This window comes from Panthera onca, chromosome D3, assembly GCF_046562875.1.
Source record: "Panthera onca isolate mPanOnc1 chromosome D3, mPanOnc1 haplotype 2, whole genome shotgun sequence".
NCBI lineage: Eukaryota > Metazoa > Chordata > Mammalia > Carnivora > Felidae > Panthera > Panthera onca.
The window spans coordinates 3,883,194-3,896,829 of NC_138350.1; the positions used below are offsets into that span (position 1 = coordinate 3,883,194).

At 48.5% G+C, this 13,636-nt stretch overlaps 1 protein-coding gene across 3 annotated transcripts in view; it reads right to left on the minus strand.

Moving 5' to 3' along the window:
• The window catches only part of LOC132665160 (transmembrane protein 132B), a 366,585-nt gene that overhangs the window by 38,168 nt on the left and 314,781 nt on the right, over nt 1-13,636 (minus strand). For all 3 annotated transcript variants that reach the window (XM_078435941.2, XM_078435942.2, XM_078435943.2), the window contains one exon: nt 6,055-6,198. In XM_078435941.2, the coding sequence (XP_078292067.1) occupies nt 6,055-6,198 (144 nt within the window). The remainder of the gene's footprint in view (nt 1-6,054; nt 6,199-13,636) is intronic.

A 13,636-nucleotide genomic window follows, 5' to 3' on the forward strand; every position in this document is an offset into this window, starting at 1 on the left:
CAGAAACACAATGACAGAACCAGGGGTGAGAGAGGGAGAGAGAGATTTAAAGGTGCTACGACAGCTGACTTGAAGATGGTGTGGAGGGGCCACGGCCAAGAATGCAGGTGCCTCTAGAAGGCGGAGAAGCCAAGGAACAGAAACACAGCCCCACTGACCCATTTCATTCATTCATTCATTCATACATTCATTTATAAAATCTTGTTATTATTTATTTATTTTGAGAGAGAGAGAAAGCATGAGCTGGGGAGGGGCAGAGAGAGAGGGAGAGAGAGGATCCCAAGGAGGTTCCGTGCTGTCAGCGCAGAGCCTGACCTGGGGCTCGATCCCACGAACCGTTGAGATCGTGACCTGAGCCGAAACCAAGAGACGGACGTTCAACCAACCGAGTCACCCAGGTGCCCCCCTCACTAACCCATTTTAGACCCCTGACACCCAGTATGACATGGTAACAAATGTCACTGGTTGAAACTACTAAGGTGACGGTAGTTTGTTATAGCAGCAAGAGGAAACTAATCTACCAACTTCCCGGGGGTGAACGTGAAAAGGAAAGTCTTTGGCAAGTTCAGGAAAAGTCCATTAGCACAGATTTCTGGATGAGAAAGCCATGGAATGATGCTTTGCTCCTGGCTCGCGGGAGGGCTCCCCTGCCCAACGCAACGTCCCAGATGAACTGAAGGGGACTGTGTCCCCACGTTCACTGCCCAGGGAGCTCCTCACCCGTCTACGTGATGGTTCCTCGTGTATACACGCACAATAGTAGTGTCACCTACCTTGAAGGCTTCTTGTGAAAACTAGATGGGCCAACATTTCTAACGTCCTCACTCTAACAGGACCTGTCGCCTACTACGTTCCCAACTCGTGCTAACTATTAATACCAGTAGCTCGACTGTCCGTCCCCAGTGACAGAATTCATTCATGCGCGTTCCACCTTCGTACCTCCCAAAGCTCTTTATGCATTGCCCCCACGCTGATCATCGGTAAGTCCTCCTGGAACAAGAGCCTCCCCCCGAGAACCCAAGAAGGCTTGGATCACCGTGTCCGGGCCAGGTCATTACCCAATGCCACGTCCCTTTGACTGCGGAAAACCTCCCCCGCTCCCTTTCAAGATTTCCAGGAAGAGGAAATTCAGTGGAGATGTTCCGAGAAAGACGAGGCAGGCAACCACTCTCGCCTCACAGACAGGTCCATCTCTGGGAAGGTCTAGCATTCATTCATCCTTCGTTCGTTAATACATTTGACAAATATTTATTGAGCCCCCACTGTGTTCCAGATTCTGCACAGGACTGGGGAAAGCACCATTACCAAAACAAAGCCATGGACTCTGTAGACCTGTATCCCACAGACCTCTGTAGCCCACAATCAAGGAGGGGCTAAAATATAAAATACGCAGATATGAATATGGATGTTGGTATTTTAGATATAACATTCACTGATTGATCTATTGCAGACCAAGCATCACGTGGCTTCCTTTAGATATACACTCTTATTTAATCATCCCCAAAACTCCATCTTGGGATTCTATCATGCACAGATTTGAAAAGCAAGAATTCAATTATATGTGCTTGGAATAACTGGAGGTTGCTATCTGACAACACTTGCATCAGAAGACGTAAGAGGAGGGGCGCCTGGGTGGCGCAGTCGGTTAAGCGTCCGACTTCAGCCAGGTCACGATCTCGCGGTCTGTGAGTTCGAGCCCCGCGTCAGGCTCTGGGCTGATGGCTCGGAGCCTGGAGCCTGTTTCCGATTCTGTGTCTCCCTCTCTCTCTGCCCCTCCCCCGTTCATGCTCTGTCTCTCTCTGTCCCAAAAATAAATAAAAAACGTTGAAAAAAAAAAAATTTAAAAGAAGAGAAGACGTAAGAGGAGGATAAAAGAGAGACACATATCTTACCATCAACTCTGCTCAAATCTAACTTACGTAGATACCCCCAACATTCCCTTCAACACGAACTATGCCCGATAATGCCCCCCGAAAATTTGGCCACAGCTCAAATGCAAGGAGACATTTATTCAAAAAAATATCAACTGTCTTGGGGCACCTGGGTGGCCCAGTCGGTTAAACATCCGACTTTGGCTCAGGTCATGATCTCGCGGTTCATGAGTTCAAGCCCCACATCAGGCTCTGTGCTGACAGCTCAGAGCCTGGAGCCTGCTTGGGATTCTGTGTCTCCCTCTCTCTCTCTGCCTCTACCCTGCTCATGCTCTGTCTGTCTGTCTGTCTGTCTCTCTCTCTCTCAAAATAAATAAATAAACTTGAAAAAATATTTTTTTAATTAAAAATAAAATACATCAACTATCTTTCGAACTTTGTGAACCCAGGTTTTCTGTCAAGGATTTTCAAGGATTACTTTGATTACCGTTTGTTCTGACCTACACGCTGACTTTAGAACAAATCCCTGCAGAAGATCCCACACTGTATCATTATCGTCCTCTTTTTACAGATCAGGATGCTAGGCTCAGAGATGTTAAGCAGCTTGTCCAAGGTCAAGTAGAGAGGAAGGTGGAGTCGGGATTTGAGCGGACATCGTCGGACCGAAATCTTGACCAGAGGATTCCCTGCCTCTGACTTCTTCGTCTTTCGACTGAGCTAGAACGGCTTCCTTTTGATTTCCGCTCTGGGGACTTAAATGGCACAGATGTACTCTGTCTCCCGAACGGTGGCCCCTGGAAGGCTTAGAGAGAGCTGTCCTGTGTCCCTCTTCACCCCACCCCTGTCCCTTTCCTTCTCACCAGGCCCCACGCTCACACGGGCTCCGACCACCCCTCTGTCACCGACACCAGGTACCTCCCCCCCCAACACCCTTGAGCAGAATACACTCCAGCATCCAGTGCTGCCCCCCCCGCCTAGAAAGACACAAGATTCCGGTCAGGGGGACTGAGCGAGATCGGCATTTGTGGCTGACTTTTTATAGAAGCCAGGGCACGAGAAATACCTCACTTTCCCCCGAAATGTGCTTTCAGAAAACCAGCAGCAAGAGGGCGACGAGAAATGACAAATGCCCCGCGAGCCTCCGTGGGGGAGCGAGAGGGGGTGGGGGGCGGTCGTGATTTGGAGGGCCCAGCTCCAGGTGGGGGGCCCAGGAAGCAACGTGGGCAAACGACTACCTAACCTTTTGACTTCATCATAACGAGCTGGAAACCAGATTTCTATGTGAATTTGACAATTTTTACAGGATGGCAAAATTTGGATATTACACACACACACACACACACACACACACACACACACTCTATTATTAAGACGCATCCTCTACTGTGTGTGGATTTTTACATAGAAGTTCTCAACGTAAAATTTATCCCTCCCAATCTTGCCAAATTTGGCCAAGCTTCCAGCCTTTCAAAGTCATTTGTGTCCTCGGTTTCTGTCCCTCCAACATCATTGAATCCCAAGTCAAAGAAGCCGATCTGTTTACAATGTACATCTTCCTAAATTTATACTTTTCCCCTTATTACCTAAATCACGGTCCCAATGCACAGAGTTTCCAAGGCACAAAGATCTTTGGTGAGCCCTGCAAGATTCTCCCTGGGGATCATAGTGTTTTCTGCAACCGTAGAGGCTAGGGGGTCTCCCCAAGGGGTGCTAACAAATGTGTCCCGTGTTTGGGAAATGCCCCTGGGATGACACTGAGGCCAGGGCACAGCTCTGCAGGTGACACTGTTCATCTCAGAGTTGAGGCGACATTTCCTACAAATAGTGACACTAAACCCATGACAAACGCATCACATCCAACTCATTAATACCCCTCCCTTGATTCTAGCCCCCGGATTTGCAACAGAGCCTGGGCTCCCCTAGAAAAGTCTCAAAAGCAGCTCCAAGCTGGATGGTCTGCTCACTCTGGTTTGTTCTTCTGAAGATCAGGTCATAATTTTCTGGAAGAGAGCTCCAACTTCATGGGGCCATGGAGAGTGACAGCTAAGTTAAAAACAAACACAAAACCAAAAAAATCCAAAAAACAAACAAAAAAAACCACCCAAACTACTGTCTTCCAAAGCAATTTATCAGAAGATATTTCTAGGTTACCTCTGCGAAGGGGAAACAAAGCAAAGGCCATACTCCAAGGCGGCAGAGGAGGGAGCCCACCCTGGGAAGCTCCCCCAGGCTCTCGGGAAGGAACACACATCTAGGGGCTGCAGACACAGGCCTTTTGTCTGGGCCACCATCACCCAGACGCCACCTTCATATGCCACGGCCCCGTGTCTCCCTCTGGAATGACATGGGAACAGTAAATGAAGTGCACTGTCAAAGGCAATCAAGGGCGATGCACCATCAGAATTTCTCATTCCGTGCAGATGAGCTCGTAGGACTTGGCTCAGATCTTCCTAAACTGTGAATACAGAAGGCCTTAGATTTGTTTAATCAGACCTGCCCACAGAGTACAAGGCCCGCCAGGAGCCCCGGGGCAAGGCGGGCGTGTGCTTTGAAGCTAATCCCCTTTCTGTCTCCAGGGAGAATTAGCATTCCAAGCCCAGGAAGCAGGCTGTGCCAAATTTGCGTTTCCTAAGGATTAGCTTTTTTTTTTTTTTAATTAGGGCTCACAGACACATCAAATCTTCTTTATCAAAACCATCTCAGGCTTGAGGCACAGCCTCCTGGAGGTCACTTCTACCCGGCAAGAAGCTGGAGGCCTCTCTGTCTACCGCAAAGTTCTTCAGCCTGGGACCAAGTTTCATCTAACCTCTAAACAGGAACCTGTGACAGGCGAGGAAAGGCAGAACTCCGTGCCTTGGTTTTCTAAAATGAATGAATGGACGGGCCCCGGGGGCTCCCTTAGCAAGTTAACGGAGAAAGGACCTTCTGAAGTTTTAAGTCTTTTCTCCATGAATCGTCTGCTGCAAAAGGAAATGGCCAACCAGTGTGCCAAGAAAAAAACAGGCAGAAACTCTAAATTTGGTGCTTCAACCAGACCCCTGCAAAGAACATGAAATAAACCACGGGCTGATCCCTGGCTGAATTTGGAGTCAGAGACACAGCTAATTAGAACGAAGAATCCAGAGGAAATGCCCCATGGCCAGATCACTCAAGCCATGAGCTGGAGCCCACTGGTGCTCAAATTACATTAGGAGGCACATGGAGGGACTTTTATTTTAATGTATGTTAACAAAAAAATTAGTACGTCAAGATCGTGGATGGTAGTGTCTTCATGATGAGGTCCCGGGGCATATCGGTTATTTTAAATAAAAGTTACTTAAGAGACAGGCTGTATGAGGACACTCAGCTCCTCCCCTCTCGGACCCTAAAGAGCTCAAGTGAAAGGTACCCTCCCTGTGTCAGCAGGTAAAGAGACATCCTTATCATGGAGCTTGGAAATTTAGAGAAAGTGGTAACACAAGAAAGCAGTATAAACATCCCTTGTTTCTTTCTGCTCATTTGCCGCCCCAGCCCTCATTCTTGATAGAATTCCTTACCAGGTGCTTAGCTGAGCTGTCTGGTAGAATTCCTTACTCGCCGAAGCCCCCAAAGTTAAGTTTTCTCTGTCCTGTCAAATCCTCACAGATTCATTGCCTTTTTGTCTAAAAAAGGACAAAACCTGCCTGCCTTGGTCGTTCCTTTATGCCTCAATTTCATGATTGGGCCTCTGCGCCGATGTGAAAAAACTTTGGTTTTTTCCCCTCCCGTTGGTCTGTCTCATGTCAATTTAATTCTCAGTCCAGCTGGAAGAATCTGCAGGGTAGAGGAAGAATTTTTCTTCCCCTCAGAGGCTAAATTAGTATTTAACTTTGAAAAAGTGGGACAGTTAAAGAAAATACAGAGTAAATAATGTTATTTACACAAGAAGTTGGCAAACATCGAGATGACATGCGGATTGCTAAAATTAGGGAAATTTTGTCCTATGAACAAAAGGAGGGGACGAAAATTGTTTCTGCTCGAGATGCCGGGGGTCCCCACTCCGGGAGGGAAGCAGCGCACCTGCACGGCCCCTCCAGGTCCAGCCAGGCCCCCCACTCCTCAGTGTGGTCACCCTGGCGCCAGCCCCACGGGACCCTGGGACAGCGGGAGGGGCCCCCCCGGAGGCCCGGACCCTCGGGAGGCCCAGCGGAGAGGCCCCTCCTACCTTAACGACGTCTTCATCCGCCGACCTGCACTCCACAGCCGCGGACACGTCCACCACGGAGCCGTCCTCCTGAACGGCCACGACCTTGACGGGAACCGAGACGGCCTTCCCGGTGAGGACGGCCGTGTTCAGCACCTCCGTGTCCTGCGCGGGAGAGCAGAGGGCGCAGGTCACACACAGGGGAGCCCGTGAGCAGGCCGCTGCCACCGTCCCCCTCCCCCTGCCATCGAGACTCCGTCTGCCCGGACCCAGTGCGGAGGCCCCGCGGCTCGGCAGTTCGGGGAGGCCGGGGACAGTGCATCCCAGGCTGAGCTCCCGGAGCCCGACAGCCACGCTCCCTCCTCCGCCCCCAGGGACAGGGGCACGGTCACCCCTCCCGGGACCCTTCCTGCCACCAGCCCCCTCGCTCCAGCCTGCGGCCGGGCTCCCCCACCACACGGGGTGCTCTCCAACGGTCCCCAGATCTCCGCTCCGGGGTCACTCGGTGGGCGGCCGCCTGTCCTCCCAGCTCATCAAGACCGTGAACGCGGCCCTCGCTGTAGTTTCAAATGAAGACCGGTAACTGGGGCGCCTGGCGGTTCAGCCGGTTAAGTGGCCAGTGTTGGCTCGGGTCACGATCTCACGGCCTCACATCGGGCTCTGTGCTGTCAGCGTAGAGCCCGCTTTGCATCCTCTCTCTCCCTCTCTGCCCCTCCCCCACTAGCTCGCTCACACGCGCTCTCTCTCTCTGTCTCTCAAAAAGAAACATTGAGAAAAAAGATTCTTTACAAAAAAGAAGAAGGAGGAGGAGGAGGAGGGGGAGGAGGAGGAGGGGGAGGAGGAGGAGGAAAGTAACCACACACAGAACAGGCAGAACCGGTCGCGGGAAAGCAACCTCTGCCTTCCGGAGCCGACCGCCAGCCCCCTTCCTCCCCCAGGCCTCCCGGTCACCAGGGTCCCCTCCAAGCCCAGGGATCCGCGGGCGCCTCGGCAACGTCTGTCTTCCTCTGCTGATCCCCGGGGTCCCGCGGGGGCCACCTTCGGGACTGCTCCCCCGCCTGCCACATTCTTGCTGCCCCCACGACCACCGCCACGGAGACCCTGTCCTGCCGCGTGGACAGCCGCCACGGCTGCCCACCCACCTCCCGTGTCCACACCCCCCACGACAGTTGAAGAGCATCCTTTGTATCGCAACGGAACTCGCAGCGTTTCTCCCCTAGGTTGCAACCCTTGGAAAGCCTCCTGCCGTTTGTTCTTAAGATTAAGTCCACACTCGCGGCCCGCGGCCATCTGACCCTGACCCCGCCTCCGGCTCTCTCGCCCCCCCACTGTCCCTCCCACGGGAGCCCCCCAGACCTCTCCCCAGTCCTCACCCTCACCCCCGCTCGCAGCCACGCAGAGCCCTCACCACACCCGCGCGCCTCAGCCTCCACACCCGCTTCTTGGGGGGAGCGGGGCTCCTCTGCCCGCCACCGTGTGGACGGCGCGCCCAGTCTGCCCTGCGGGAACCCACCCCCGATGCTCACCCCGTGTTCATCTGGTGCTTGTGTTTCCATGTCTAACTACTCATCAGACCGTAGACTCCCCAAGGTCTCGGCCCCCTCTGTTCTGACCTCGTCACATCCCCGGAACCGGGGACGGAACCTGGTGCGTGGGAAGCTGTGCGGGGGGACGTCTGGCGCACAGGCTCCGGGACTGGACGGTCTGGCTTTGGGCCTGGCTCGGCCCCGTGTCAGTGGATCCCAAGTCCCAGAAGGTCCGACTCCAGTGAAAGACCCATCGCGGGTTTCACTGCACCTGTCGCACGACCGGACTCCAGAGGCTCCGGCCGCCGACCCTGGTCCAGTGACCCCGCGAGGCCAGGGCTACTTCTCTGCTGTTCTCCCGGCCACCCCCTCAAGCGAGCCAGACGGCACCCGTCACACCGGCCATCTGTCCGCTGTCTCAGCAGGGGGAGGCAGGCTGGGGGAAGAGTGCACCCGCTCGTCCTCGCCAGGAAGTCCAAGGCTTGTCGCACGGGGAGCCACCTGTGGAGGCGGCTGGCAGAGCGGGCGTCCCTAGTGAAGCTGGCGGTGCAGTGCGGGCGTGCAAACGGCTTTCACAGTCCGTTCCCGGGTCCGCCACAAGGCACTTCCCTCCCCCCGCGCCCCAGTTCCCTGATGTGGGACACGGGGAGAACAAAGGTACCCACCGCGTGGTGACCTCGTGAAGGCTTAACGAGACTCTCTACGTACAGAGCTCGGAACGGAATTGGCGGCAAATGAACAAGGGCTGCATCCGTGCAGCTACTGCCGCAGATGCTATGAAAGGTTTGCTCCAGGAATGAAGTAAAGAGCCACCAGGCAGGTCCACAAAGGGACTCTGGGAAAGACGCTCCTTCCACACTCGTCCGAAGAGTGAAAGTCAACTAGAGAAGCCGGTGGAAGCCGGGCAAAACGCCGCTCAGCAGCGAGGTCCCCCGAAAGACACGGTCGCCTCCACCAGACTCTACCCAACGGATAATTGCTTCACATTCTCTTCTCAGTCTTGGATCCCCTAGTCTCAGCTCAAGGACTAAGTGGGTCCTGTACCTGGTTTTCTAAATGACCCCCTCATTATCCACCTTAAAACTGAAGATCAGTAAGAGGTGGAGTCAATGAGTAATAAATAATAATAATAATTAACAGGCAGTACTCTAAGTACTTTGCATGTAATTAATTGCTTGTTCAGCTTACTCCACAACCCTTCCAAGATAGTTCCTACTGTTATTCCCGGTTCATAGATGATTTGTTACTCACCGAAATTAAACCTGAAAACAATAGCTACTCATCAATAAAAAAAGCCAACTTTGTAGTGAGTATTCGTAAACAGTGCCAGCCCAATCTAAGAAAGATGAAAAAAAAAAATAAGTTGGTGTTTGGTTTTACGTATGTCCTCTCCCCTGGACGGACCCTCAAGGAGTTACGTCCAAAACCACATAACTACAGTCCATGTATCTGAATATTCCGTTCTCCCCAGGGACATGAGCTATAGGCACCTTTATATTTCAGGTGTACATCAAGGACAGGAAGCAGGAAGCACTGCAGAAATTGAGACGAGAACTCCCCAAAGGTGGGACAGCGGTGTGGGTGTGGACGAAATCACCACGGGTGAAAGGTGAGGGACGGTATCGTGATTCCACAACACATGGCTAGGTTCTGCTCCTAACGCAATCGGGAAACTCGATACGGGGGTGTTTGCCGTGTGTAACGGGCAGGCATTAATTCTGCCTGATGAGCGTTCACGGATGCTGAAAAATCCACCCAAGTTTCTGTTTGAAATGACAACGTTTTGTTTTTCCTCTGGGTATCATCCTACTCTGCTACCAATGAATGTGGCTTAGGTGGTGCTGACCCCAGACCACTGAGTCAGGCTCCACAGAGGAGCACACACACCAAACGTGGCCCTTCGAGGAGACTGATTCAAGCGAAATGCAGACAAAGGAAATCAAAGACAAGAGCGGGACAGGGCAGATTCCTGGAAGGTTTCTGAGTTTCTGAATCCAGACACATCAATGTCCGCTATCTTTGGAAATTTAGATATACATACAAAAACTTTTACTTAAGCCTATTTTATTTTCTTAATTTTTAAAAAATGTTCATTATTTATTTTGGAGAAAGAGAGAGAGAGAGAGAGAGAGAGTGGGGGAGAGAGAGAATCCCAAGAAGGCTCCGCACCCTCAGCGTAGAGCCCCACGCAGGATCCGAACCCACGAACCCCAGCCGAAATCGAGTCAGACACTTAACCGACCGAACCACCCAGGCGTCCCAAGCTGATTTTAACTGTAAGCCAACTTACACCTGAAAGTCTTGACGAATACATGTGAGAATAAGCAACATGCAAGGCTCTAAAATGAGCACCAATCTCTACTCTGTAGAAACTCACAGGCTTCAAGAAGACACCACAACAATTTTATCAAACTGAGTTTCAAGGCAGGTGACTTTGTTTCTTGTAACAACCAATCCCCACTGATCCAAGCTTGTGTTTTTATCCCAAATACCTTTGTAACCATGTTTCTTCCTGTAGTCTTACATGTGTGGCTGAGATTTTTGCAACCGTGTTTTCCAGTGGCCATCAATGGCCTCCTCCAAATCCCAAAGGCAATCCTACCTGCCTCTGACACAATAAGAAAGCAATTTAATCTTGTGAAATATTACATCTAAATCATCCCCTGTTGCCACAGACTGCTAAAAATCCACCATCTATCAAAATACAACTCTTTTATTCTGCTATTTGTGCAAGCTCTAGGTTTTATGCCTTGAAAACATATTTATATTCCTTTATGAAGATGAGTTTCCATTAATGTTGCACACCACAGCAGCATCAGTGAAAATGGCAGAGTAAGGACATCCACAAATTCTCTCCAGAAAGCCAGGAGAAAACTGGCCAAAAAAAAGGAGAAAAAGCCAAAACCAATTTTTTTACAACTCTGGAAATAAAGGCTATGCAACCAGGAGAGCATGTATTCAAGAAAAATAGCTAAATCTTGGTTAAAAAAGAGCGAAGTTTGTGGCATTTTTACTTGACTTATTCCCATCCCCTACTTCCCAGCTCCGTAGTAGGTTTAAAAAAATTGCAGCTCACTGTCAACAATAAAAACTCCTGGGTTCGCAGGACGAAAGCCACTGGAGAGAGCAAATCAGCACTGGAGAGCCTTCAGACCCTAATTCCCAAAGAACTGCCGTTATTTGACTTATCTGATAGCTCCCTGGAAGATCCCACTTACAAGGCTGTCAGTATTTGACTCGCTCTGAGTTCACCCAGTGTGACAAGCTTTATCCCTAGAGGTATTTGTTCAAAGCCATTGTCGGCAATTGTTTAACTTCATAGCTGCCTGGAGGCACTGAATAAAGTTTGGTGCAAAAAAAAAAAAAAAAAAAAAATAGACCAACCCAAAAGCTTAAAAGGAAAATATGAGGAGTAAGATATCCAGAGGTACTTTGGAAAGCTAATGCTTATCCTGGGGAGCCTACAAGACTATGCTTATACGTAGGGCTGTGTGTACGTCCTGGGCTGTGTTCATAAAAAAGACCTGAGAAGGCTCTAAGCTCTCACCACGGGCTGACTTTGAGGTTCTGTTAAAGCAGGAAGTGAAAGCTAAGGCAGGGCTGTCAAATGCCTCGCTGGTATTGAAACTGTGTCCCAACACACACAAAGAGACTCTCGGTAAAGACTGGGGCACGTACTGATTCCAAGTGTCTAGGGCAATCTCTACAATCAGGGGCTGACCACCAAGCTGGCCAAACCAAGACTGCAGCGACCACACACAGCAAAAAATAGAGTCTACAGACTTCATAAAAGTCACTAAATAAACCAACTTACTACTACAATAAACAACAATGAGAACCCAAGGAAAAAGAGATAACTTAATTTCAGAGTTGGTACAGGACATTATTTGAAATTTCCCCTTTTCAACAACAACAAAATTAGGAGACAAGCAAACAAACAAAAAAGTATGGTCCAGTCACAAGACGAAAAGCAATCAAGAAGAACTGTGGTTGGGGTGCCTGGGTCGCTCAGTCAGTTAAGCATCCAACTTCAGCTCAGGTTGTGATCTCGAGGTTCATGAGTTTGAGCCCTGTGTCGGGTTCTGTGCTGACAGCTCAGAGCCTGGAGCCTGCTTCGGATTCTGTGTCTCCCTCTCTCTCTGCTCCTCCCCCATTCACATTCTGTCTCTCTCTCAAAAATAAATAAACATTTAACAAATTAAAAAAGGGGCGCCCGTGTGGCTCAATCGGTTAAGCCTCCGACTTCGGCTCAGTCAAGATCTCACAGTCCGTGAGTTCAAGCTTCATGCCAGGCTCTATGCTGACAGCTCAGAGCCCGGAGCCTGCTTCGGATTCTGTGTCTCCCTCTCTCTCTGCGCCTCCCCTGCTCATGCTCTGTCTCCCTCTGTCTCAAAAATAAATAAAAACATTAAAAAATTTTTTTTAAATAAAAAATTTAGAAAAAAGAACTATTCTTGAGGAAGCCCACATGTTGGACTTACTAGACAAAGATGCAAATATTTTAAACAGCTGTTTCAAATACAAAGAATTAAAACAAAATCATACCTAAAGAACCAAAGGAAAGTGTGAGAAAGGGGACTCGCGAGTGAATTCCAATAAAGAAATACAAATTATGAATAATTATGAAGAGAAACAAACGGAAATCGTGGACTTGAAAAGTGCAAGAATGAAAATGGAAAATTCACTAGTATGTTCTCCTATAGGAATGGAGTGAAAGTACAACAGGAGGAAAGGACAAAACGTGGGAAATCCACAAACGTGGGAAATCCACAAACGTGGAAATTAAACAGCCTCCTTGTAAACAATAAATGGTTCAAAACAGAAATCTTAAGGGAAACTGCAGAAATGCTTTGAGATGACTGCGAACAAAAACACAACATACCGAAACCTTACACGACGCAGAGAACGTAGCACATAGACATTTACGGCTGTAAATGCCTGCATTATAAAAAAGGAAAAGGAAGCTCTCAAACCAATGACCTCGACTTCCACCTGCAGAAGAGCAAACTAAACCCCAAACAAGCAGAAAGAAGAAAGGACTAAAGAATAGAGTAGATCAGTAAGTCAAAGGAATAAAAGGCACAGCATAAGGAATACAGTCAATGATGTTATAATAGGCACGTAACAGGACCGATGGTAGCTTGCTTATGGCAAACATACCATAATGTATAAACTTTTAAAACAAAAACAAAAACCCAAAGGGCATGCACATTTTTTTCATTTTAATAAGTACTGCCAGATTGTGTTTCAATAACATAGTAGCAGTTTTCACATCTCTCAGTAATACATGAGACTGTTTCCCCATATCGTTGCCACCATTTTATGTGATCAATCTGTTTAATTTTTGTCAGTATCAAACGGTAAAAAAAAAATGGCATTTTGTTGCTACTTTAATATTTCTCTGAACTCAAAAGGAAACTGAGCATTTGTTTCAGACTTTTAGTGTCTATTTGCATCTGTGTTTCTGTGAATTGTTTGCTTCTGTTATTTTTCTAATGATTCTTTCATTTTTCTATTTGTATTTTTAAAAAGAATTTCTTAGAGTATTTGTATATTAGAGTCACTAAAATTGTATCTCAAAAAAATTCTTTTTCAGTGTATTGCTGGTTTATGATGGCGTCTGTCATACAATTTCATAAACAAAGAAGAGAGTGGAAATGAATGATAGAAAGAATAGAAAACAGTATAGAAAATCAATGACATTAAAGCAAAAGTAATTTATTGGGTACAATAGAATCAACAACAAATTACTTAAAATAAATTTAGCCAAGGTGCAGGAATTTTATACTGAACACTAAAAAATGTCATTGAAAGAAACTAAAGACTACCTAAATAAATATAAAAGCATCTTGTGTTCATAGATTGAAATACTTAATAATGTCAAGATGACAATACTCCTCAAAGTGATTTACATAGTTGATGCAATCACCATCAATATCCCAGCTGCTTTTTCACAGAAATTGACAAGTTGATTCCAAAATTCATATGGAAATGAAGGAACAGTCAAAACAATCTTCAGGGGCGCCTGGGTGGCTCAGTAGGTTAAACATCCGACTCTTTATGTTGGCTCAGGTCAT